The sequence below is a fragment of the Chrysemys picta genome, chromosome 1 (genome assembly GCF_011386835.1).
Source record: "Chrysemys picta bellii isolate R12L10 chromosome 1, ASM1138683v2, whole genome shotgun sequence".
Lineage (NCBI taxonomy): Eukaryota > Metazoa > Chordata > Testudines > Emydidae > Chrysemys > Chrysemys picta.
In genome coordinates, this window is record NC_088791.1 from 157,873,519 (window position 1) to 157,900,044 (window position 26,526).

A 26,526-nucleotide genomic window follows, 5' to 3' on the forward strand; every position below is an offset into this window, starting at 1 on the left:
AGAGATCCAGAGAAAGTGCATGAGTGCACATACATAAGTGCACTTTGCAAAGTCTCTTGATTTGGCCAAATCAGAGTAAGTTTTCACCAGAGCACTGAAAGGATGTTTCAGTGAAGGGAGAACTACTTGTGAGTCAGAATTCAACTTTATTATTACTACTACTATTTGTACTGCAATAGTGCCTAACAGCCCCCGTCACAGACCAGGACCCCATTGTACTGGGTACTGTACAAACACAGAACAAAAACACAGTCCCTGCCCAACTTACTACCAATTTGAAATCAATAAGTATAAAGAAGTACGAAAATACTCAGACTAGGAGACTGCTCCTGCTCCAGCTGAAATAAATAGTGAAATTCCCATTAATGGCATACGGAGCAAGGCTGACTCCAGCCAACGGTGCAGCCGTACATGGGCAATACTTAAAATTGCTCCAGTCCCATCACGGTTTCAGTTATGGTGACTTGCAACATGTTTTTATGTTGTTTGTAATTTGAATGGAAAATGTTTCAATTAGGTAGGTAACAGCTTTTTAAGCAGTATTTCAAGTTTTATGGATTCCTATAAAATATGCTACAGACAGAGCTGGAATTTATTCACATGACCGACTACCCAACATGCCAACGAACTGGTCTATAATAGATTACTTAAAAAGAATATAAGAAAGTTTGCTGACAAATTAGATATTTGTAAGTTCAAGGAAATACTGCTAAGTACTTACTAAATAGGATGGTTTTATGATTGAAAATCTTGCTCCAAATCCCATCTTCTGTGTTGTCTTTCACTCCAAATTCATAAGGCGTGTTGGGCTTCAGATTCTCCACCACTGTCTCCGTAGTTGGACAAAGCTGAAAACCCCAGTTCTTGTTTTTATCCTTTTCCCTGTAGCGAACTGTATAAAATCTGTTCAACAAAAATGACAGAACTATTCTTCACAAAGAGGAAACCAATTCAAATGAATATTTTCTTAAAATAATGTTTTCCGCTCTTTCATATATCTATATAATTTGGGATCAGAGAAGGTTTTCCTTGTGGGTTTCTAGAGAAAGTGGTATGAAATTTCTTGAAAATCCGGAAAGATTTTCTATACAAAAGGCCAGTTCTCTTGTTTTTCTAGCCCCTTTGAGTCACCAAAGCAGCACAAAGATGCTGGGAAAGCCACTGTATCTCCCAAACTGGGGTAGAGCCAGCTAAGCCACTTTCTATGTAAACACCCTCCCCACCCTGCAACTCCCAGCAGAGGGAGTGCATTGGGAGTAGGAGTGAGTGTAGCTAGAGTGTTAATGTGCGTAACTATTCTCCACTTTTGGACAAGCCCCTTTGTTGCCATAGCCAGCAGGCTTACTTTATACAGCCCCTGTGGTGCTCTCTAAAGTATGCCAGAACGAGGGCCAGTGCACTACTGGCCCCTGGAATCAGGGAGGCCCAAGCAACTCCTCACAATCCCTCTCCCCCCACAAGAAGATCCTGAGTGCAGCAGAGAATCTGGCCCTATATTTTTAAGAAAGATAAAGTATAGTAAATAAATAATATTTTAGGCTTACATATCTTTCTTCCAAGGATCTCAGAGAGCTTTAATGTAAAGTTCAATATTTTTGCATACACTTCAAAAAAGGGGAAACTGAGGCATTACCTTCTGCAGTCTAAAATTTAGTATGCAGGGAGGAAAGTAGGAGGAACTTTGAAATTAAAAACATATTCCAGTAGGATTTGCCAGATTCCCCCCCACCCAATCCACCATCCTGAAAAATGGTGACTGTGATGTTAATGAGTATGAGTCACCGTAATATAAACTATCAAAAATGTGGAACAAAACTCACCTGGCCTGGCATAGCTTCTCATATTTAATGTACACACTACATTACTGCCAAGTTTGGTGGGGGAATGCAAAGATATTTGGCAGCATTTTAACTGAAGTACTGCTGAAACTTGTTAGACATACCATAAATAAATAAGTTTAATTTCCTCATCTGTCTAACATTTTCATCAACAGGAAAGGCATACATTCTGTCCAGTGGTATTTTTCTTCACTTGAAAAATGACTTCAGAAGGAACTTAAGGACATATTAAAAATATTTTCCCTACATGCCAAAGAATCACTCAGAAATCACTAAAAGTAAAAAAAAGAGAAAAAAAAGACAGATCTGATTTTTTATTTAATTAAGAAGGTTTGATCCATAAATTGTGTATGAAGAAAGGTGGGAGGGAGATCACAGGAAGAAAGGAGCCTTAGGAAAACAATACAAATTACTCTTTAATCTACTGCAAAGGTCTAAAGTAATTATATCCTGGTTAACTTTATTTCACAGGCCTAACATAACATAGCCAAGCCATGAACCCACCCGTACCAATTTTACAGCAGAGTGGTTGGAGCTAGGATTGTTGTAAAAGATGGCTGCTGAACCCAGTGAACGTTCTACTTCATTACTAAAATACACCCAAAGGCAAGTTGCAGTTCACAGCTTTGTGAAGTTTCCTTTCACAACTTTAAGGAGCTGGGTTGACTTTTTCTGTGCGTTTAACCTGCACACTTAATATTTTTTCAACAGATTTAAATGGGCTTGGGAATTTAGGTCTCCTGATGGCATGTCATATTGCAAACCTTTGCAAACTGCCAGCTAGTTTCCTGTCTACAGCAGTGCTTCTCAAAGCCAGTCCACCGCTTGTTTAGGTAAAGCCCCGGGCGGCCCGGGCTGGTTTGTTTACCTGCCGCATCCGCAGGTTTGGCCGATCACAGCTCCCACTGGCCACGGTTCGCCACTCCAGGCCAATGGGGGCTGCGGGAAGGGCGGCTAGCACATCCCTTGGCCCGCGCCGCTTCCCGCAGGCCCCGTTGGCCTGGAGCAGCGAACCGCGGCCAGTGGGAGCCGCGATTGGCCGAACCTGTGGACGCGGCAGGTAAACAAACTGGCCCGGACTGCCAGGGGCTTTTCCTGAACAAGCGGCAGCCCGACTTTGAGAAGCACTGGTCTACAGGATGGCAAATTGTGAGCAGGATTCATGATAGGGGTGAGAGTTAGATACACTTCACTGACAAGTTTAGCAACTAAAATGTATTCCTATTTGTTGTACAAACAAGATCATGACTGCTTGTTGCTATTAGATACCTTGACACTTTTTGTTAGACAAGAGGGGAAATCCCAGATCCTCATCAAATTCAAATTCTTAAATTCTCCTAAATTCCTCTTGCACTCTCATCTAGATACAGTATTATTCACGTCCACCCTGAAGAGGGATGGACGTGCCTAACCCGACTGGTGCTAGGTCACAGTGCCTGCAGTGAGGAGCTGGGCCCAGCCTCACGGGACGAGACATGCAGCTGTGGGGTGAGTGCTGGATGGGCTCGGTCTCCAAACCACTTTCAAGATTTCACAGACTTAATTTAAATCCATGCTTTCTGTGACCATCATATTAAAATCGTAGCCTTAGCTATAACACTTCATATTGGGCTGAGACATTTAATTTATGTTTGCACAGCATTTTGAAATCCCTGAATGAAAAACAGTAAGGATAAAGTATAATTGTTTATGTATTTTCAAATTTTAGGAAGACCTAGTGATATTTATTTTCTATTCCCTGCAACTCATTTGCTGTCTTTTACTCCCACGATAGTTTATGGATCCAATGCTATTTTCATCTTCAGAAAATTTAAAACACTAGTAGCTATCTATGGTACTCATATGATCCCCATCACCACAGTATCTGAACACCTCACAATCTTTAACATTTATCCTCGCATGGGGTGACCGGATAGCAAGTGTGAAAAATCGGGGTGGGGGGGGTGGGGGGCGCGTAGGGGTGTAATAGGAGCCTATATTAGAAAAAGCCCCAAATATCAGGACTGTCCCTAAAAAATCGGGACATCTGGTCACCCTATCCTCGCAACACCTCTGTGAAGTAGGGAAGTGCTACTATCCTCATTTTGTAGATGGGCCATAGAGAGACTAAGTGACTTGCCCAAGGTCACACTGGAAGTCAGTAGAAGAACAGGGAATTGAACCCAATCGTATGGTAGCATTCCAACCATTGGACCATTCTTTCTTCCTTTAACGGTACAGACAGACCACACAGCAAGTTAACTCACCAGAGGGGAAGAGATTACTAATTGGTACACTGACTTGACTGCCCCACATGTATTTTGGTCCAATGTGTTTAAAAGTAAAGGGAGGGGAGTCACTGCCAGAGAGGGTTGGAATAACTGTCCCTCACCAGTCCCTAGTGTTTAACTTAAGAAATTGGTTGACAAAGAAGGCCACCACTGCCATCTGCTGTTCTGGTGGCCTGGGGGCTTCCTTTTCACATGCTGTTCATGAAATCAGCCATCCGAATTGGAGAGAGTAGCAGACAGATTAATAGGGTGGCTTCAAAGGAACTACCAGGCACAATCACTGCTCCCTTGCAGCAGCAGAAACTTTCTTAGAATGGTGGAAAGAATTTCCCACTTTTCTCCATCTCTGTTGTCCTGTGCTCTTCACCCAGGAACCCTTGCTGCTTAAATTATCCCGACAGGATAGAGATGGCAGCCCCAGTATCAAAGATTTAATTGTCATTTTCATTTCTTTCCTTCATTTTTTTACCCATCCCTCAACAATTTTTTTTGTTTTAGCTAAAATCAGGCAAAGCAGCAGCCAAAATTAAAAGTCATGTGTGCAATAAAATTAGACTTGTAAGAATTTCCTTGTGCCACTGATATACACATATGCATAGAGAAAACCTACAGGTTTTGCACTGGAATTTCCAACCGAAGTTGACAACCCAGATTTTGTCTGTTTGGAAAGATATGGGGAGACCACACTGCAGAACCACATGCTTAATTTGTAACGAAAGAAGTGCTGGGGCTCAAGCAATTAGGTGCCAGGGCTCAAACCATTTTTTTTACATTCATAACTGATGCAGCAAGCTCAGAGGTGCCAGAGCTATAAACTGCCAAGCCTAGAGGTGCTGGGGCTTAGCCCTGGTAAGCCCTGGCACAAATTAAGCACTGGGTCCAGAGGAATTGATAGGATGAGGGGGTGAAATGGGGGGGTATCCACAGAAAAGTGTGTTTGGAGTGCGTGCACACACACACACACACACACACACACACATGCACATACACCTGTGCAGCCACACAGATGACGCATTGCTCCCTATATACAGCCCCAACACCCCACAAGTTATTCCTATCCCTTAAGGAGGAACAATGGGCCAAAGAGTAGGTAATACATGCATCGAGAAATATAATACTGACTCTTTTGCAGCACGCCATTCCCCCTCCCCACACACACACATACTTCCCCTCATCCCCAATAGTAAGAATTTTGGGTTTGTATTTTAAATACATCCCTATTGAAATTCCCTCCTCCCTTCAAAATAAAAGACTCTGAGATGAATTGGGGTGGAGAGAAGGCAAATCAGTAAATCATTTTGAAAAAAGGAAAAAAGTAGGAAGTTATCAGTATTTAACAGCTAAGTATATGCAGCAAACTTAACTACCGGCACACCACTGTATTTCTCAGAGTAAAGTAGGGTGACCAGACAGCAAGTGTGAAAAATCGGGATGGGGGTGGGGGGGTAATAGAGCCTATATAAGAAAAAGACCTCAAAATCGGGACTGTCTATAAAATCGGGACATCTGGTCACCCTAGGGTAAAGCCTCACATCAGCCCTTGGGTGTGGGTGTATGTAAGAGAACACAAACTGCTGTCCCCGATACAAAGCAATCAGCAATGGATAATTCAAGCAAAACATTACTGTAGCTGTCACAAATTCTTGACTCTTCTCTGTCTGAACCTATAAGATATGAACATAAGACTTCAACCACTGTTGCAAAGTCTGGTTTTATTTGTAATCATCAAGAAGACATCCCCCATCCCCTTAATCAGGGCTTTCAAAAAGAGACATACTAGGTGGGAGTTTATTTCAGAGCACGTTTGTTACTGTTTAAAAATCTGTCTATATTTGCCTGCCCACAGTTGCTAGATTCACAACTCTGGGATAAGTTTTTCATTTTTGGAGGTTGCATTTTATCATTAAATACTGTATTTTGTGTCCAGAAAATCCATTTCTGTTGCAGTCAACAGTGCTTAAAACATCTCAGGGTTCACTCATTTTGTATTCCACCTGAGTCCATTATGGCACTTCTGATGCCCCATAATAATGAACCTCTCATAGACAGTATTTTCCCAGGTCACGGGCTGCACCTAAATAGGGTACTTCAACAGATCCCTGGGAAGGCAGGGGGCAAGGTAGAGGCATTTCACCCTCCACCTACACAGATATTCCATTCCATGAGAGAACAACTAAACCAGGCACCTAAAAAGCCCAGCCACCACAACAGTCCAAAATACAGAAGCTGTAAGCAGAAGAGAAGTATTGTCGCAGCTTGATGATGCACAGAGCTCACCAGGAAAATGAGCAGGGTAAAGAAACACACAGCCTAAGAGCAAGCAGCAGCATGTTAGCCAGGTACATAGTCGTCAAGGCCAAAAAGGATCACTGTGATCATCTAATCCGACCTCCAGTATAACACAAGCCATAGAACTCCCCCAAAATAATTCCTTTTGAACTAGAACGTATCTTCGGAAAAAACATCCAATCTTGATTTAATAACTGAGGTTACTCAAAATGGGCTTCCTATACATAGGTGATTAAAAATCCAGGAAGTGCTCATTCTTGAAATTCCCATCAGCAGGGTGATATCAGCTGTGCCTTGCAAACTGTGGAGTCATTTACACCTGTGAAAAGAGAGTGTAAAACATTTCCATTGTGATTAAAAGGCATTTTACAGTTCTTTATTACTCAATGAACACAGAATGTGAATGACTCCACAAGATGCAAAGCACTGGAGACTGAGGCCTCTATTATGAAATACTTAGCTTAGTCCCAGTCTTTATATACCTAATACATAAAATGACTGTGAGTAGCGAGCATTTCAAAAGAGCGCATGCTATACATCCAAGTGGTCTGAAATATGTTCCTTTTATCTAGAGACCCACTTTTGCCTCTGCCAATACAAGCTTTGCATAGGGTTACCATACGCCCTCTTTTTCCCGGACATGTCCGGCTTTTCGGCACTCAAACCCCCATCCGGGAGGAATTGCCAAAAAGCCGAACATGTCCGGGAAAATGGCGGCTCTGCTCCTCCCCTGACTCTTCGGCTCTGTTTAAGAGCCGAGCTGCCTGAGCGCTATGGGCTTCAGGCAGCCCCCTTGCCTCCGGACCCTGCGCCGCCGAGCCCGGGAGGGGAAGTGCCCGGCTGGGGCCGCAGGGTCCGGAGACAAGGGGGCTGCCCAAAGCCCAAGCGCTACCGGCTTCACGCTTTGCCTGGCAGCCTCCAGACCCTGCGCCCCCGGCTGGGTGCTTCCCCTCCCGGGCTCCAGCTGCGCTGGGGAAGCGCCGGCCGGGGGCGCAGGGTCTGGGGGCTGCTCGGCAAACCGTGAAGCCGGTAGCGCTCGGGCAGCCCTTTCCGCGTGGCTGGGAGTGGGAGGGAGGAGGGGGTGAAGTTAGGGCGGGGAAGGGGTGGAGTTGGGGCGGGGTTGGGGGTGGGGAATGGGCGGGGCCAGGACCCCGTGGAGGGTCCTCTTTTTTTATTTATTAGGTATGGTAACCCTAGCTTTGCAACTTTTTTGGGAAGCTGGAGTAGGTCCTACTTTCTGAGACATGCATACAAACCATTTCAATTCAGCCAGAAAGGCAATGTCTTTCCAATGCACCAATAGTCAATGAGTTCACTGCCATGAGCCCAGTTAGAGCGACAAGATGGGTCAGGTAATTTATTGCACCAACTTCTGTTGGTGAGAGAAACAAGCTTTTGAACTTACACTGACCTCTTCTTCAGGTCTGGGCCATAAATTAGTGTAATATTAAACAAATGGAGGTCATTTCAGTGCCATTAAATTTCTGTTCAAAGAAACTTAGTCACATTTTGAAAACACACCACTGAATTATATCACATTTATGCCTGATTTCTCTTAAACTAGCTGTTATTACATGCAATACCTACAATTTATATAACAAAGAGATTAGAGAAATTATTTTACTCTACTTTTATCTGACAAGGGTATGCATATAGTCTGTTCACTGTTTCCCCCGTATAGTCCATCTGTTACAGTAGTCCGTTTTCTCTGACAGAGTTAGAGCCACATGGTCTATATATAAGAGACAAAAATTATCAAAGCAGTTCCCAGTGTAACTCCCTATTTTCACATGGCCATAATATTCTAAAACATTCACCTTTTTGGCTAAAATTTTTAGCAAAATTACTTCAATTGTTTATAGTGTGAGTACTGCAACAAGCACATTTCCCTCTGCTTAAACAAATGCTCAACATATTTTCCCCCAAAGCAACAACATAAAAGTAGCTGAACATTGAAACTTCAAACTCTGTGTGTTAATAGTCTCTACTGAGGAACTCTGCTGAGTATGAAAATACGACAATGGACTGAGTATCTTCAGTATAAAATTAGAAAATTAAGTTGTTAGCTGTGCACTTAAAAACACTGTTAGATATTCACAGCTGGATGTGTTCCGCTAGCTATTTGGATTTAAGGAGTTTTATAAGCCCCGCTGGTAATGCTGTCAGAACCATTATGCTCCATGAGGCAACAAAATGCTCTGGATCTTTTTCATTCCTGCCCCCTCCCCCGCCCACCACTACCCTTCTTTAAATATCTACAGGAGGAAATTAAATGAGAGGAAAACAATCTCTCGCAGATGCAATATTAAGATAGTTAATAGCACAAACAAAAATTTAGGAAATGCAAATTTCTCAGAGTGTTTTATTCAGCCTTAGTGCATATAATACTTTCTATTCCTATTTTTCTGATCAAAGATCCAACTGTGTCTGTTGGGGACAGGTCTGTGTTGGGCATGGTGCATAGCTGATCTGACATGCTGGGGGATGTTCAGGAAGCGTTGCACCACAGTATAGACTCTTTCACGGACCTCCAGGGAGAGTAAATATATTGCTCACACAACGTGCTCCCCCTCCTTGAACAGCCAGCTCTACCACAGCCAATGTACACCCTGAAATCTTGACGATGGCTTGTATCCCCAGGGTAGGGTTACCATATTTCAGCAAGCAAAAGAGAGGACGGGAGGAGCCCCGCCCCTGTCCTGGCCCCGCCCCATCCTGCCCTGGCCCCGCCCCTGCCCCTCCCACTTCCCCCCTAAGAACCCCCAACCCTCCCCCCTCTCCTTGTCCCCTGACTGCCCCCTCCTAGGACCCCTGCCCCTAACTGCCCCCCAGGACTCCACCCCCTACCTAAGCCTCCCTGTTCCTTGTCCCCTAACTGCCCCCTCCTAAGACCCCCCCCCAAATGCCCCCTAGGACTCTACCCCCTACCTGTACCCTGACTGCCCAAAAGCTTATCCACACCCCCACCCTCAGAAAGCCCCCCCCGAACTCCCAACCCCCCGTCTCTTGACTGCCCCCTCCAGAACCTCCCTGTCTCTTCTCCGACCCCCTGGCCCCCTTGTTGTTGGCCTTCGCCTAATGTCTCTGTGAGCTTGCTCAGGAAGGGCCTGAGCCTCTTGTCCCAGCACGCTGGGCAGGAGGAGCGGGGGAGGAGCTCCAGACTGCCGGAGACGATCTGCGAAGGCAGGGAGGGAGGGAGTGATCTCTGCTGCAGGGGGGAGGAGGGGCTCTGTCTGGCTGTCGGAGCCCCATGCAAGTGGCACCATCTGGCCGGTTGCCCTGTTAGCCGCGCGCGCTCTGCATGGGGGGAAGTCCAGACATTTACAAATTCCCCCCGGATGCTATTTTTAGCTCAAAAAGCCGGACATGTCCAGGGGAATCCAGACGAATGGTAAGCCTACCCCAGGGGCACTAGGCAGGAGCTGGGCCTTGCACTGTCCTGTGTAGAAAGACTAGTTGTGCTTAGCACTTGAATAGGGAGCACAAAAGGAAGGGAGAGGAAGACACCTTTCACCTCTCCTTCTACTCCACAGAGTGCCCTCTTGTGTACCATAAAAATAGGGAATGTGACATGTGGCTGAGCTAACACTGCTGGTGGAACCATAACATTAGCACTTCCTGACTTTGTGTAACCATAAAACTGCATTAGCAGTTTTTTTGCATTTAAGACATTAAATTAATACTATTGTCTACATACATCCCCACAGTTTTAAGGCAGTGACCAAAATTTTTCAATCACTTCAGGTAGATCACAGCCTTAGAGCTTGACCCTACAAAGAGCTGAGTGCCACCTAAATGATGTTGAGCATCTTCTATCGCTTCTCTGGGCATTGAGGGCACTGACAGCCTTGCAGGAGGCATTCAGCACCCTGATGGAGCAAGCCCTTAATCTGGTAAATTGTGAAAAGGGTTGGAGGAATATACAGTAATATGAAAGCAATACTAAGAACTGGCACAGATAAAGCTCCTGTCGATATGGATACAGAGTTTACAAACATGTATTCATTTTGTGCTGTTGCACTCTATATGATTTTATGAAAATATGCTAATGAGCGTGACTATAATGTAACTGGAATATGCTTCATGCAAAAGGTATTATTACAAAGCTTATAATCTACTGAGTGTGGTCATCCTATTTGTATAAATGTATAACTCCTGTATATGAAACTAGAAATATGAAATGTAACTCTGAGGTCCTATTGTAATTATGCAAAGTGGGAACCATTAATGGTGGTTTGGAATCTTGATGGCTCCCATCAACTAGGACAATTGACTGTAGATGGCTCTGTTTATTGGTAAGTCTTCCTGTATACTTGTGCTGGCAAGTGGGTAATGAAGTATTACAGTGACATGTGATCATGTCACATGAACTGGAATCCATCTATAACCTGGTGCTTTTCTATTTAGAAGGAGGGGTGGGAACCCAGAGAGGGACAAAGGATTCCCGTCTTGTGCAAAAGATATATAAAGGGGTGGAACAGAACAAAGGAGGCTGCAGTCATGAGAAATCCCCTAGCTATCACCTGAGCTGGAACAAGGACTTTACCAGTGGAAAGGATTGGGCCCAGACTAGAAGGAGGCTAGTCTGCCAAAGAAGCTTATTGGAACATCTCTGAGGGTGAGATTTACCTGCATTAGCTTCCTACTGTATTAGGCATAAACTTGCGTGTTTTATTTTATTTTGTTTGGTAATTTACTTTGTACTGTTTGTTATTACTTGGAACCACTTAAATCCTACCTTTTATATTTAATAACATCACTTTTTACTTATTAATTAACCCAGAGTGACTATTAATACCGGGGGAAGGGGGGGAGAGACCAAACAGCTGTGCATATCTCTCTATCAGTGTTATAGAGTGTGAACAATTTATGAGTTTACCCTGTATAAGCTTTATACAGGGTAAAACCGATTTATTTGGGGTTTGGTCCCAATTGGGAGCTGGGTATCTGAGTGTTGGAGTCAGGAGCACTTCTTAACTTGTTTTCTGTTAAGCCTGCCGCTTGTGGGGGAAGTGGTTCAGACTTGGATCTGTGTTTGCAGCAGGCAAGCGTGTCTGACACAAACAAGGCAGGGTTCTGGAGTCCCAAGCTGGCAGGGAAAACGGGCTCAGAGGTAGTCTCAGCACATCAGGTGGCAGTCCCAAAGGTGTTTTTGTGACCCAGCCCGTCACACATTTGGGTTATGATTAACATCGTGTATCTGCAGAACATGAATGAAAAATTCACTGGAAGTAATAAAACAATGACAATAAAGTCAGCGATGTCCCTGGGAATAAAGCAGCTACTCATTCAATACTCCAGCATGCCAGCTACTCACAGGGCCAAATTCATTCAATGTGTAATTCCACGGAACTTGATAGAGTTACATAATGGATGAACTTGGCCAATGAACTCATGCTTTACCATATGTTTTCCATCTCTAGAGTCAGTTATGTGTCCAGTAGCTGGTTCCAAAGCAACTAGCCTATATTATGCAACATTTGTATAACAGCCTAATGTCCATTCGGACATCTGTCAGATGGTAAAATTTAAGACTGAACGCTGACTCTGTTTCAGATAATTCAAAGGTAGAAATTAAAACCCCTTATGTGGACTCTAATACACGCCTCTTCCTAAGAGATCACATTTACCACACACTGCATGTAACCAGCACAGAGGTTAACCACTGCACAGAAATCTTAACACTTCACAAATGATTAGCTTTATGTGTTTCAAAATCTGCTATTAGCTAGAATGTGCCACAGTGAAAAATCTCAAAAACATATTTTATAAAGAAAGTCACCCTACACCTGAAATAAAAGCTGATGCTTGTGAATCACTTGAATAATATTTACTTTGATACTTCTTAAAATGGTATCAATGAGTTATTTATTGCATAACTTTGTGAACAGAGCTGGCAGAAAAAAGGGAACTCCTTTTCTGCAAAAAAATTGGTATTTCTATGGGGAGAGGGGGAAGAGGGAAATCACCTCAAACCGGACAAATTGTCAGAAATACCAAGTTTTTCATGGAAGGGGTTCTAAAGAAAAATTCCATTTCAGATGAACTGCAATGAAATTTTTTAGCATCCTGGCTGCCCGCTGGGAAGAGACTTACAACTTGGCTGCTGGAGAGGCAGAGTCTGGGCACTCAACCTCCCTGTCTCCCCACCTCCCTCCCACCCGCAAGTTCTGGGTCCCGACAGGCAGAGAGTCTGGGTATTCAGCCTCACCATCAACACTCTCCAGCTCCAGAAGTCTCATAGGTAGAGAGCTATGACTGTAGGGCTTTTTGCCTCACCAGCTGCCAGAGCTGTGGGGAGGAAGGGAGACAGCCCTCCGGGAAAGCTTCTGTTAATTTCACTGGGAGAAAGTGAAATTGAGAAGACGGACATAGCCAGGGAGCCATTGTTTGGATTTTTCTTGACAGAATATTGAATTTTTTTCAGTAAAATTTAGATTTTCTTGTGGAAAATTTCAGTTTAGCAAAAAGGTAATTTTTAGTTGGAAAATCATTCCAATGAACAGTTTTCCAAAAGCTCTACTTCTAAATGCTTTTTTCTTATAGAGATTATTGGCCTTACCGGCCCTGCACCTGAGCAATGTCTATGAATCACCCTTATATCTATCGCAATTGTTCTATATGAATGTGACATTTTAACACTTTGTTTTAACATTTTATAGCTGTGAGTTCTGTGAGATAACTTACAAGGATTAAGGACAGCAATTTTAGTTTACTTACTGGAGACTACTATACTATATACAGTTAAATTTGAGCTCTGCTCGGAACTAGAGAAACATATATTGTGTATTAAATCTTCTTCTTCGGCTATCCCTTAATACAAGGATGATGTCTCCTGAGGTGGCAATGGAAAATATGCCCTTCCTTGAAATTTGAGTACCTATCTGGAGTTCCTGCTTCAGGAAAAGTTTGCATCTATCAGCACCCAGGATTGGGTCAGAATTCATCAGAAAATCATCAGGATGCTGCATTAGCTTCCATATGGCTTAGCCAGTTATGACTGCATGCCAACACACAGAGTTCCATAGGCATCCCCCTTACATCCCTGGCACATTTCTGGAAATTTTCAAACCCCAGTTGAATCTGGCACAAATGATTGTGTCACCTATGGACGCATAGGCTACCTTTACCTGAAATGGACCACATTTCCACCTCTCCCTGCACTCACCCAGTTCACTGTTTTCAGGCGGCTCATTACACCGCTGAGTAGTTACAGATCAGCATACTTACAGGTATGGCAGTGTAAGGTTATTATTTTTTAAGAAGCAGAAATACCCTAATGGGTATTTCCAGGAAAAAATCACTTTCAAGGAGTTTTTACTGCTTGCACTTTCCGGTTGCCATTTTAAACTCCCTGTGGTTGAAGGTGGGGAGGGGGTAGGGAGCCACACCACTGGGACACAATCCACCATTAGCAGATCCATGGTGCTAGCTGGGGCGTCTAATAACTTTTTCATTGGTTCATAGAATGGAAATTCCTCCCATTCATATATTAATAAACATAATGGAGCCAGAAACTTACCAGGCTCTAGGCAGATTCTGTCCCACCTGATTCTGCTGCAGGCACCGCAGCAGGCTGTTCCTCCGCGGGTGGGGGAGGAGTCAGGGAGAGCATCAAACAGCTCCTCAGTTTGACTGCAGGATGTGCTGTTGCTGGCTCCCATCAGTGCCCAACCTGTATTCTGGGGCCAGCAGGGCACCATCCTGGCTGACAGGGTCATCATGCACTACCACTGGCTCCAGGCTTCGAGCAGAGCCCAGCACCTGGTCAAATTCCTCAGAAAATGGACATGATGTCGGCAAGTTGCCTGAGATGCCGTTCTGGTCCCTTGTTTTCCTGTATTCAGTCTTGAGAAGCTTAATCTGCTCCCTGCACTGGTCACCGGTCCAGTATATTTGCAATGCTGCCAATTTCTTTGCTATTTTTCTGATGGTGCGGCTGTTCCTGCTACTCTTACCAAAATCCACTGTTTTGCTGACCTCACACCAGAAATTTACCAAAATCTGGTTGTGTTCCTGTGACCATGAAGCAGAACGCTTTGCAAAAGGCTGCTTTTTGTCAGTGTCCATTGCAAACACAGAAGGCTCTCTGATGGTATGTTGCACCTTGGTGGTCAGAAGATAATGGAAGGATTAAATGCTGACTCACCAAGTTGCTGCATTACACCGATGGGAGTTGCTTCGGTTTCCCCTGAAGTCAATTGGAGATTCTTGGGATAGAGAAGACAAAGGAAGTTGGCCCATGTGATTGAGAGATACCTTTAGAGGACTCCCAGGATCTAAGTTTGTGGGGGTGAGCTGAATCTGCAAAGCAATAGGGTTCTAACCTTGGGTCCTGGCTTGACTTCAGCTCAGACCCTCCAACCCTACAGGGTCCTAGGATCCCAGATCCAACCCAGAGTCTGAGCTTGGGTTTCCACTGCAGCGTAGACATATCCGTGGTGACTTGAGAAATGGATGTGTTACAAGTGAGTTTATTGCACCATAGGATGGGAAAAAATACAGGCAGTCCTTGATTTTACGACGCTCGACTTATGACAAATAGCACTTATGACATTACTGAACTGACACCCTGATTTGACTTACGACATTGGTTTCAACTTTATGACGTTCGGTCCCGCAATGGAGTGGGTTGTGGTTCCGAGTTACAATGTTTCAACTTACGACACAATTTTCAGGAACCAATTGTATCGCAAGTCCAAGGACTGCCTGTAGATGTAAATATGATTTGACTCCAGTAAATGGTGAGCGGATAGAAATAACTGACTAACTCTAAGACCTAGGAGGGGACTGCTAGGAAGCATGAATTTTAATGTCTGGATCTAGGTGGATCCAAGAAAAATACTGTCAGTCACTGGGGGGAAGTAAGAGGGTGGACTGAAGGATGCAGGGAACCATGTGTCATGCTTTTCCTAGCTGCTTGTAACTACACCTCTACCTTGATATAACGCGACCTGATATAACACGAATTCGGATATAACGTGGTGAAGCAGTGCTCCGGGGGGGGCGGGGCTGGGCGCTCCAGCAGATCAAAGCAAGTTCAATATAACGCGGTTTCACCTATAGCGCGGTAAGATTTTTAGGCTCCCGAGGACAGCGTTCTATCGGGATAGAGGTGTACAACATCTTTCTCTCCTTTCAGTTGCAGAGTTTGTGCTATGGCTATGGTTGCTGCCCAGGCATATAGCAAGGGTGTAATCCCTGGTCAAAAAGGTGTCACAAAATTAAAACATGGAAGAAAGGCTTAGAATCTTTTGTTAAATCAGCCAGTATTAGAGGTCACTAACAATGTGAAAGGATTTGCTCCTGTCCTGGGATTAAAAAGGCAACATTAAACCCACAGTGAGGCGCCATCCTTTTCTTTTTTTAAGCTGTGGGCGGAGTTGCATGAAGTTGGGCTGAGTTGCATCATGAAGAATGATTCCATTAAAAATAAATATAAATAATCTGTTTATATTTAATAGTATTATTTCTTATATTCCATTATAATTGCATATTTTATACCATAAGTATGCATGACATTTTAAAAATATGTAGAAAGGTAAGATCCCTTCCCCAAGAAACTTCCTATTGCATGGTCCTGAGCCAAAGCCTACTGGAATTAACTGGAAGATCCCATTGGCTCTAATGGTCTTGGATGATGCCCTAAAGACTGGTCCAGTGGGTTGACATCCATACGTTTTCGTATTTGCTTCACTGGGAGACTGACTGGGTCCTAATTTAGAAAGATACAACAAAGGATCACCTACAAGAGTACAAGCAGATGATGTCACAGTTATGAGTGTCGGGGAGCTAAGCAAAAGAAGAGGGTTATAAGGAGGGATCTCATGGAGGATAAGGAGGTTATCTGGTACCTATTAATAGGGAAACTGTTCCAAGCACAAGAAGAGGCAATGAAGTTACATGAGGTGTAAAAGAGGGCAGAATTTATCCCTCTTTCATAAGTGGGAGGATATAAAGGGAGCACCAAGAGGAGAGATCTGGAAGAAGCATACATTTTCATACCTACAAGAAAATATGAATTTTATTCATTTGCTGAGCATAGCCTACAACTTTATGGCCTGCTCAGTTGACAAACTTACTGACTCTCTGACCTCTCTAGAAATTCCACCCTGTGAATATGCCAGGCTTTCTGACATGCTTACTCTCTCACGTTAGTAGTTGGCATGGAACACAAAATTCCATAAAGCAAAAGACCTTTTTTGGGGGGGGGGAGGAGGTTAAATAGGTTAATTCTAATAATTCTTAGCTTCTATGTATACTGCAATATAAATACACATAAAATTCAAAAGGTTAAATACAGGAAACAAAAATAAAGTAGAATTACAAAATTGAATTGTTCTTTCTTCTGTCAGCGCTTCAATGAAAACTAATTTTACTCACTTGACCAGTTTTATAGTAGCATATTTCCATTGACTTCGGTAGAGTTACTCCTGATTTATACCAGTGTAACTCAGATAAGACTCAGGCGCTGTGGCTCTACAACATAAACGACCTACAGTGAAATCACAAGATCAGCACTTTGGCATGTAAACACCTGCCTAAATCAGAACTTTAGGCAAGAAAGTGCTTGCGAATTGCTGATTTACACATACAGAAGAGAACCTTTGCTTCAATTATGTCATGCTATTGGCAGAATTTGGTCAGCCACTTTCCTTCACGCCCTTTTCTTTTAAATGTTAATAAAACATTGCATTATTTTCACTTAACCTGTTTTTTGGTGTATTACCTGTCACTAGCACAGCTACTCTTTGCAGTCCAGTCATGCTGTGGATTGACTAGGATGCCCCAGGACAGGTAAACAGAGGTCGGGGTCAAAGTGCCAATCACCAGCTGGAGAGGCTTTTGAGTCTTGGTCTTACCTGTATAAGAAACATACAGACAAATCTACTTACACTTAGGTTCTCTCTATTCAGGGGGAGATATTTGTGGCTGGTTAAGAGAATGAAAGAATTATGATTTAATCTCTCCTCTAAATTCAAAGGGAAGGTATAATGCAAGTGAATTCAATCCTGACTTGAAGGGATCACCTCCCCACCCCCCACACATGCTTCTCTTTAATTATGAGAAAGAATATTCAATTTCCAAGTGAATATTTCTCCATATATCCCTAGCAAAGATCATCAGTAATAATAAGTTATGCGCAGCAATGATTTAATGTTGACTGCAGTACTTTTCACCAGGTCTGAAATAAAACAAAACCTTACAAAATTATTTCACTTAAGATTGCTGACAAGCCTTGAGTGGTGCCTCTGTCTGGTGAGGTCTGTCCCTCACCAAGCAGGTAATATAACTCCTCATCTCTTACACAATACTTGCAATTTAGTTTTACTCTGAATACAGTGGTGCAATCATCCCTCTAGATCAGAGGTTCCCAAACTGTGGGGCGTGCATGCCCCTCTGGGGGGGGGGGCACAATGTGCTTATCAGAGTGGTGTGGGGCTGCAGCCAGCCAGGTGTCCAGGCCTGCCCAGGGCAGCAGCAGAAAAAGCATGCAGGGAGTCCCGGGTGGTCAGGGAGAGATGAGGGAGAGCAGCCCAGCTCCAACCCAGCAGCAGCATGCTGCTCTTCCCCTCCTCTCCTCCCTGGCTGCTGGGGGCTAACTGCGTGCTGTCCGCCCTGCTGCTGGCTCTAGCCCAGACACCTGGCCAGTCGGTGCTCATGTATTTTAAAAACTCCAGAGTGAGAGGTTCTGGCCGGGGGGAGGGAAGGCAAGGAACTCTAGTCTGCTTCACTCTGTACCCCCCATGGGCTCCTCAGGGAATTGAGCCAGCCATGGTTCTGCTGCTGCCCTGGATAGCAGCTGCCTGCTCTGCTCCCCTCAGTGAATCACTTTCTGCCCTGGACAGGAGGTGGCGGGGACTGTTATGCGACTTCCATGGAGAAGAAGGATACAATAAAACGAAGATGAAGAACTTTTAAATCACGTTTTAAAAGCTAATGCCTGAGGCTAGTGCAATGATCTAGAGGGTAGTGCTCTGCATTGCCTGGCAAAAATCTTGGTTCAGTTCTCTGTTCATGCCTCTTGATCCTTAAATTGGAAGTGCTATTCAGCCACTGGTAGGAGTTCCTCACCTCTTTATCAATGATACCTCCAAAGGGTTAAGAAGTGGTTTTGTGCTCGAACGGGATTTCCCAGTAAGTCCACAAGGAAGCGAGATTTGCTTTTCCAAGCAGTCTGCAGGTAGTTGGAAAACCCTGTAGCATGTCTGTTTTACACTACATTCATTGGGAGCATATTCACAGAAAAAAAGTGGGATTTTTTTTTTCACATTTAGATGAAGTGTGCTGTGATGTAATGTACAACATTTAAAAAAGAAAGGCAAAACTCCAAACATTTGCCTGATGTGTAGGCTAGATTCCCCAGTCTCCCTGTTTTCTTATAGGTTTTTTTGGGGGGGGTTGTTTTCATAGTTCTAGACAAGATGCGATAAATCGATCCCAGAAGATCGACTGCTTACCGCCGGACCCGGAGGTAAGTATAGACCTACCCAAAGACTCATTTCTTCCCTGAGGGCCACACAAGCACTAACTCACATCAGTCCAATGCCTTCTTCAACTTAACACTTGAAGAGAGAAGGGAAAAGGGGGAAAAATGTCATTAACTTCACCTTTCCTCATTGTCTCCCAGTACATTTTGTCCTTTCTATGTCTATCTTTCAAGAGCAGGGAATGTCTTTAACTACTATTTGTCAAATAAACAAAGCTTTTACAACAAGAGGACAAGCAGTAATGCTTGAAATTCGAGGATGTTATTTTATCTAAATTAGTTCTCGCAACCCCAGTTAAAAAATATTTGATTGTGACATTGCTGAGTGTGCCAATGTTAATTTAACTTATGAAGTGACGATGTTAAGAATGAGAGAATGCAAGTTTCAGAACTAAGTTTCCCCAGAGATCAAGACTGCTTGCATCTGGAGTTGTGGCCTAGCCCATTAGAGAGAAAGAGGTCAGCTGCAAAGTTTGAACCAGAATCCAAAGTTATGCATACTTAGCAGTGTTTGATCAGGGAGCTTGGTTCAGGTCCATCTCTAGTGGGAATGATCCAATTAAAATTCCCCATGACTGAAGCAGCTATTAAAATTAATAATCCTAAACCATGGCTTTAGGCAGTTTATTTTTTTAAATACTGTACCTGAATAGCTGTTAAATAGCAATCTGTTATCAAGTATTTTCTATGTGCATCTAATGGAGAAAAATATTGCTTCATGCCTGCAAGGGCCATGACAAATATATTAGGCCCAAAAAAATACAGATCATTAAACAAGTTCCATCTGAAGATCTTAAGTACTTTAAAAATATCAATCAATCAATTATTCTTCACCACACCCCTGTGAAGCAGAGAGTTAGCTCCATTTTAAGATTAGGAACTAAATTACTGAATGCTGAAATGACTTGCTAAAGGTCATACAGGAAGTCTGTAGCAGAGGCCAGAAACAGAACTCAGATTTCCTTATTACCAGACTTGCAGCTTTAGCAAGAAAACCATCCTTTCCCTTAAGCCACGTGTATTAGTGAAGTTGGTGTCTCTCATAATATATGTATGTAAAGACCCTTTACTTTATCAATGGAATGCATTAAAATTTCTATGGGAGAAAGATTCCTAACTGGCATTTTGCGGAGATTATAAAACATTAATCTCCTATTCAACCCAAACCCTAGAATTCCAAAGATTATAAATCAGTTCATTTCAAGACCGAATCCATTGTTTATAATTGTGTATCAATGTTCCCACTAGCTACGTCAACTTTTCATATGCATTTTTGATCCCCATATTCTAGAAAAAAGAAATATGTTAAATCTCAGTTTTCATAATGAGAACTTATTATAAAGAAGGACCTCCAAAAACTGCATCTAGGTTTCTTAATCAGAACATCCATGAGTGAATACTGTGTAGATGTACATGCCTACATTTTTATTTTAATCACACAAATGTTGGATTTGGTCATCCACATCAGAAAATTTGGTTCTTTCAGACACACTAAATAAAAACAATATTCTGTCTTGATTTGACTGTATATACAAAATGTGATAATGTTACAGTACCTGAGCATGTTTTCTTGTGATTTGGAATGGGTGCAGGTCGCACCGTAATCAAGTATCTTGGCTCGGCATCTGGAAATAACAATTTGGTAATTAGTTTAAATTCACAATTGGTTTTTAAAAATGATCAATTAATTATTCCTGGTGAATAATGGAATATTTAATTAAGATTTAACAATTTCTGTAAATTTTTTCCGGTCTACGATTTATTCACCGACAATCCAGAAACATTCTAGGCACTATTAGAGAGATTTAAAAAAACAAAAGACATATCCCTACATGAAAAAAATTACAATCTAAACAGACATTCCAAAAGAGAGAGGAAGCAGGGTACAAGATGATGGGATACAAAGTTTTTAGCTACTCTACTAGGGCTACATGCTGTTAGCTTACAGATGGAACAAGTGAGCAAAGTAAGAAGTGGTGATGACAGAAAGGGAAGCAGCAGGATAGGGCAGGGAATGGAGTAGAGGATGGAATCCAAAGATTCTGAGCAAAGGCACTGACTCCGTGGGTGCTACGGAGTTCAAGCACCTACGGGGAAAAACGGGGTGCTCAGCACTCACTAGCCACATCTGTATGGTGGGGCTACCGATCAGCTGTTTGGCAGCTGGAGAGAGGTGCTCGAGGGCAGGAAGAGTGGGAGTGAGGGCAGGATCTCAGGGAAGAAGAGTGGGGGTGGAGCACTCACCAGGAAAAATAAAAGTCAGCACCTGTAATACTGAGGCTTGGTCTACACTACAGAGATAGGTCGACATAAGACATCTTATGTCGACCTAACTATGTCAGTGTCTACACTACAGCCTTGCTCCTGCCGATGTACGTGCCCTACTACACTGAAGACATAACTCCAGGCAAGTCTACATCGGCATAGTTGAGTCAATGCAGCTATGCCCCTGTAGCATGTCTGGTGAAGACGCATGATGCCAACTGGAGAACGCTCTCCCATCAGCATAATTACTCAACCTCGGCAAGAAGCGTAAGCGATGTCAGCTGGAGACAAGCTATGTTGGCGGAAGAGCATCTCCCACTGACATAGCATTGGTGTGGACAGTGCGAAAATTGCAATGCTTGGGGAGTGGAGGGCACTAATCAATATAAGTTCCCTAATCATCCCTAATCGACATAAGTTAGATCAACTTAAGCGGTAGTGTAGACCTGCCCTCCACCTCCAAAAAAGGTGTAGAGCTTATGTTGGTGTAGTTAGGGCGACACAGGGTCTGTGTAGACACTGTGTTTCTTACATTGGTTGTCTTGTCAACCTAACATAGGTCGACTTAAGATTCTAGTGTAGACGTGCCCTGAGTGAGGATATTCATTAAGATGTCAAGAGGCTGAGGGTCTGATGACTATTGTTGCTACAGAAGTGGAGTTTCCTGGAGCAGAGGACTTTCACAGGTTACCTTGGAAGCTCCTCCACCCTAGCAATCCTAGTCACGTGCATGTAAGTGGTAGAGAGGGGATGGAAACCACTGTGGCTCAACGATTGTCTACTTGGTGAAACTCCCCTGCATAATTATACAGGCAAAATTATATTGCTATAGTTATACCAGTGTAAGTCCCCATGTGGACAAACTTATTCCAGAGTAAGAGTGCCTTTTTCCACTTTAACTAAACCAGAGTATAAGCGCATAGACTGATATTTAATCGTTTAATACTTGATGATCTAGCGGCCACTGCAAAGCAGTGGGAGTAAGATGTGCTCGGTTCTATTCTCCACTCCACCACTGACTGAATTTGGACTTTGAGTAAGTCATTAGTCATGTGCCTCAGTTCCCGCTCTGTAAAATTAAATGTGTTACTTACCCCTCTCAAAGAGATACTATGAGGTTTAAATTGTTAAATGCTTTGATAATTTTGGATAAAGGCACTAGATAAATGCAAGTAGTGTTATTATGAGCTCTTTTGGGCCAGGACTACATCTTATGCGTAGTACAACAGGCACAGATCTTTATTAGGATCTCTGGCTACTATTATAATACAAATAATAGTTTTAATGTGATAGTTGAGCTATTGCTAGCAATCTTCTTGTCAGCCAAATGGGCATTTTCCATACTTTCAAATGTTTACATTTATTTAAATTTAATCTTAACACTCAATATCCTGGTTTTCTATTTTTATTTGTTTTATTTAGAAAACTACAAAGTTCTCATAAAAAATTTATCCTTAAGTGAAAGATGCATAGCCTCAATCTTAACCCCACTTTATTTTTTTAATATACAGTGCACCTTGTTATAATGGCTAAAGATGCTACATTTAAATAACAAAAACAAATCTCGTAGCCATTAGCCCACTAAATAAAATCAAAGTGTTTGAAGCAGATGAGAATTTTGTTTTTAAACTGAGCCCTGCTAGAGTAGCATTATGTTGTCATAAAGCTAGAGTTGCAAATCAGAACTACAGCTGTTTTCAAGAGTCAGAGTCATTTGTTGGCTGGCTGGATTGATTGAGAACCAGCCTGTAAAATCTTTGGAAATATTGCTCTTCATAGGAAACAATGAAATGAAGCAAAATCAAGCCTTCCTGTTATTTTTATATCCAGGCTAACAAATTCTCAGTATGTTTGATACAACCTCAAAGAGCACAAACTCATGTTGTGAGAGGCTGCAGTTCAAGTGATGTTTCTGGCAGTGAAAGCCAGATAACTTCACCCCACAGCTCAGAATAATAAACTATTTGATTAAAACAATGTTCAGAGGGGAGGAGCGTTAATAGTTTTGGGAAACTTATCTTCAGAAAAAGGAAGGAAAATAGAGATTTTCCTTATTCCTGAGACATCAGAGATCAGATAAACCAATCTTTCTACTCCTTTAAAACATTTAATGCCCCTTTCTGCTCTCAGATATGTCTGCACAAGTTAACAGAAATCATGGGAGTTGGGTAGGCATATTTGAGGGCAGAATTTGGCAACACAGTAAATTGATCTGGATTGTTTTACCTATAATTTTAAATATGGGTGTCAACATAAAATTCATTGTGCTACTATAAGATACAATCATTATGCATTACAAAGCAGTACTGCAATTAAAAGAAACCACAGAGAACTTTCACTGGTGTTCTACATAAGTACATAAAAAAAGGGCCAGGGAAAAACTGTTGTTGTTTTTTTAAAGTGTGCGGGGAGGTGCAGACAGAATCTTAGAATACCACATCTGATGCCTTCTCTGTATTGGAAAAGTTGCACGGATTTTTAATTGATTTAATTAAATCAATACAGTTAAATAGGTGGAAACCCATAACATAGATTTACTTAAATTAGTTTAATGCTTGCTTTTAAATGGGTTCAGACTGTATCTGAATTAAAAGAAACTGAATGCAGTAAAGTTAATCTGGTTTAACACCATCTGCATTGGGAATCTGAAGTGATTTTACAAGATCAATTTTAAATCAATTTTAGTTAACTGATGCAAATTTTCAGTATACACAAAACCTCAATCAGGAATCAGAAATGTAGTGAAAATTAAACAGGAACTAACCCAAAACTTCATTCATCACACAGTTTGAAACAAATCATTTTTGATGTTTGAAAATTATTATTAATGAGAAAAAGTTATGGTACTGCCTTTATCTAACAATCTCAAACTCTTTAAACCATTAGTTCCTTAAACACCACAATAGCTCTGAGGTAAGTATTATTAATATGAAATTTGACAGATGGGTAAACTCAGAGAAGAGCGATTAAGGCCTTACATTTTCAAAAGACTTCATTTTTGGTGCTCAATTCAAGATATTAAGTGCCTGGATTTTCCACCTATAGCTCCCACTGAAATCAACTGGAACTGTGAGGTTCTTAACACCCAGGCGTTTCCCAAGTTGGGCAGCCAAAACAGGGGTGTCCAAAATTAGTGGGCACATGACAATTTAAGCCTAAATGACTTGCCCAAGATCATGCAGTGTTGTTGTAGCCATGTTGATCCCAGGTTATCCGAGAGACAAGGTGGTTGTGGCAGTATCTTTTATTGGACCAACTTCTGTTGGTGAAAGAGACAAATTTTCAAGCTACACAGAGCTCTTCTTCAGGTCAGGGAATGTACTAAGAGTTCCTTTCCCCAGACCTGATGAAGAGCTCTGTGCAGGGCCGGCTCCAGGCACCAGGCACCCAAGCACATGCTTGGGGCGGCACCTGGTAAGGGGCGGCGGGGGGAGTGCGGCGCGGCATTCTGCGGGGGTGGGCGCTCGGGCAGCGCTCGGCGGGCTCCGGCGCTCGGGCGGCGCTCGGGGGGGGGGGGGGGTTCCAGCAGCGCTCGGGGGGCGGGGTCCGGCGGGGGGGGGGGCAGCACGGGGCTCGGCGCTGGGGCGGGGTCCAGCGGCGCTCGGCATGGCGGGGAGGCGGGCTCCGGCGCGCAGCGCTCTGGGGGGGGGGTTCCGGCGGCGCTCGGCGGGGGCGGGCTCGGGGGGGGGGGCAGCGCGGGGCTCGGCGCTGGGGGGGGTCCGGCGGCGCTCGGCACGGCGGGGGGGGCAGGCTGTGGCGCTCGGCGGGGGGGGTGGCGCTCGGCGGGGGGTTCCGGCGGCGCAGCGCTCGGTTGGGGGGGTTCGGGGGGCGGCGCTTTTTTTTGCTGCCTGGGGCAGCAAAAAAGCTAGAGCCGGCCCTGGCTCTGTGTAGCTCGAAAGCTCATCTCTCACTGACAGAGGTTGGTCCAATACAATTACCTCATTGACTTTGCCTAAGATCACACAGTTAGTGGCTGAGCAACACAAAGAACAGTAGCAGAATTTAAGGAGCTAATTTTAAACACCCCAAACCTTGAAAATACTGACTTTGTTTCCTGTTCTCCCAACTCAATCCTCTACTGGATATTCAAGTGTGAGAGAGAGATAACATTGCCCTCTATTCTTGTATGAAGTGCCATGGAATCCTTAACACCCACAAACTTGTTTTTAAGTCTTGCCTTACTTTGCATTGGCTCATGAAGAGCAAATGTTGCTCCTTGGAATGCACCACATGTCAGCATTTTTATTAATAAAAGGCCTACTGGCTACCTGAAATGTGTTATCAAGGCTGTTTAGATCTGCCAGTTTTCCACCATTTCCTGAAGCAACTTGGGGTTAATCCTGGGGGGTCTCCCACAAATACTGAGCAGAAAAAAACACTCAATTTGTGAGATTAGAGAAGAGTCTGGAATAGTATGTGCAGCAACACATAATAGATGTGGTTTACCATAATGAAGGGTTTATTCAAAAAGCATAAACTTCTTCTACCCACGCTCCCCCTACACACCAAAGATCACAAAAATCTAATGTTTATATACAGTTTTGGTTTTATAATCTCTTTCTGTTCTACATTTGAAATCTGTTCTCAGAAAAAATGTGTTATGTTGGGCGTTGTTCACTCACCCTTCATGGAGGTTGGCAAGTACACTCCATGTGAAGAATAGAGCATAGCCACATTTTCCAATGAACTCATCATTTCCCTGATAACACTATTTTAAAAGGAAGTACTTTTGAAAAATAAAGGGATTTTTTTTTGTTATAATGGATAGGGCTAGGAACCAATTGTCTGACATTAGAGCCAAAATTACTAAACTAAATTTAAGTCAACATTGTATTTTATTATGTTCATCCTCATCAAGGTAAATGATTATGAAACTGGAACAATTTAAATCAGACAGTAAAGCTCATGTTGCAGTCCAGACAACATTAAAATCCAGGTCTAAACTGTGCTGACAGAACATATTATAATATAGAAATATTCTTGGGAGAGGTTATGGAGCAGACTCAAACATTTTACTGCATATGTAAGAGTACAAGATCATAGTTTATTTAATTTATTTGTATGTATGTGTACAGTGCCAATCAACATAGTATACAAGCACCATTGTTGGCAATCCCTTGGAGTTCGAGGATGACTGTCGTCCAATAAAACGATGGCCAGTTATCGCTGGGGGCTCTGCAGGTGGCTAATGAGACCAATCTGGGATCCACAGATCTTGTCATAGTTGGCACAGACAGTTCCCAGTGGAAGGGGCAGATCTGGATTGTTAAATTGGGCTGCAGCACGTTCATTCCTCCCTTTCCATTTCTCCATTTCCTGTTGTCTCCGTTGGATTTCAAAATACTGGCATTCTTGCCACAAAGTCCTTTTCCAT

The 26,526-nt window shown here is 43.0% G+C and overlaps 1 protein-coding gene across 50 annotated transcripts in view; it reads right to left on the bottom strand.

Annotated features, from left to right (window-relative positions):
- ABI3BP (ABI family member 3 binding protein) overlaps window positions 1-26,526 on the bottom strand; it is a 403,542-nt gene that overhangs the window by 202,091 nt on the left and 174,925 nt on the right. For all 50 annotated transcript variants that reach the window (XM_065587762.1, XM_065587956.1, XM_065587764.1 and 47 more), the window contains 3 exons: window positions 20,444-20,512; window positions 17,127-17,259; window positions 722-903 (listed from right to left, as the gene is read on the bottom strand). In XM_065587762.1, the coding sequence (XP_065443834.1) occupies window positions 722-903; window positions 17,127-17,259; window positions 20,444-20,512 (384 nt within the window). The remainder of the gene's footprint in view (window positions 1-721; window positions 904-17,126; window positions 17,260-20,443; window positions 20,513-26,526) is intronic.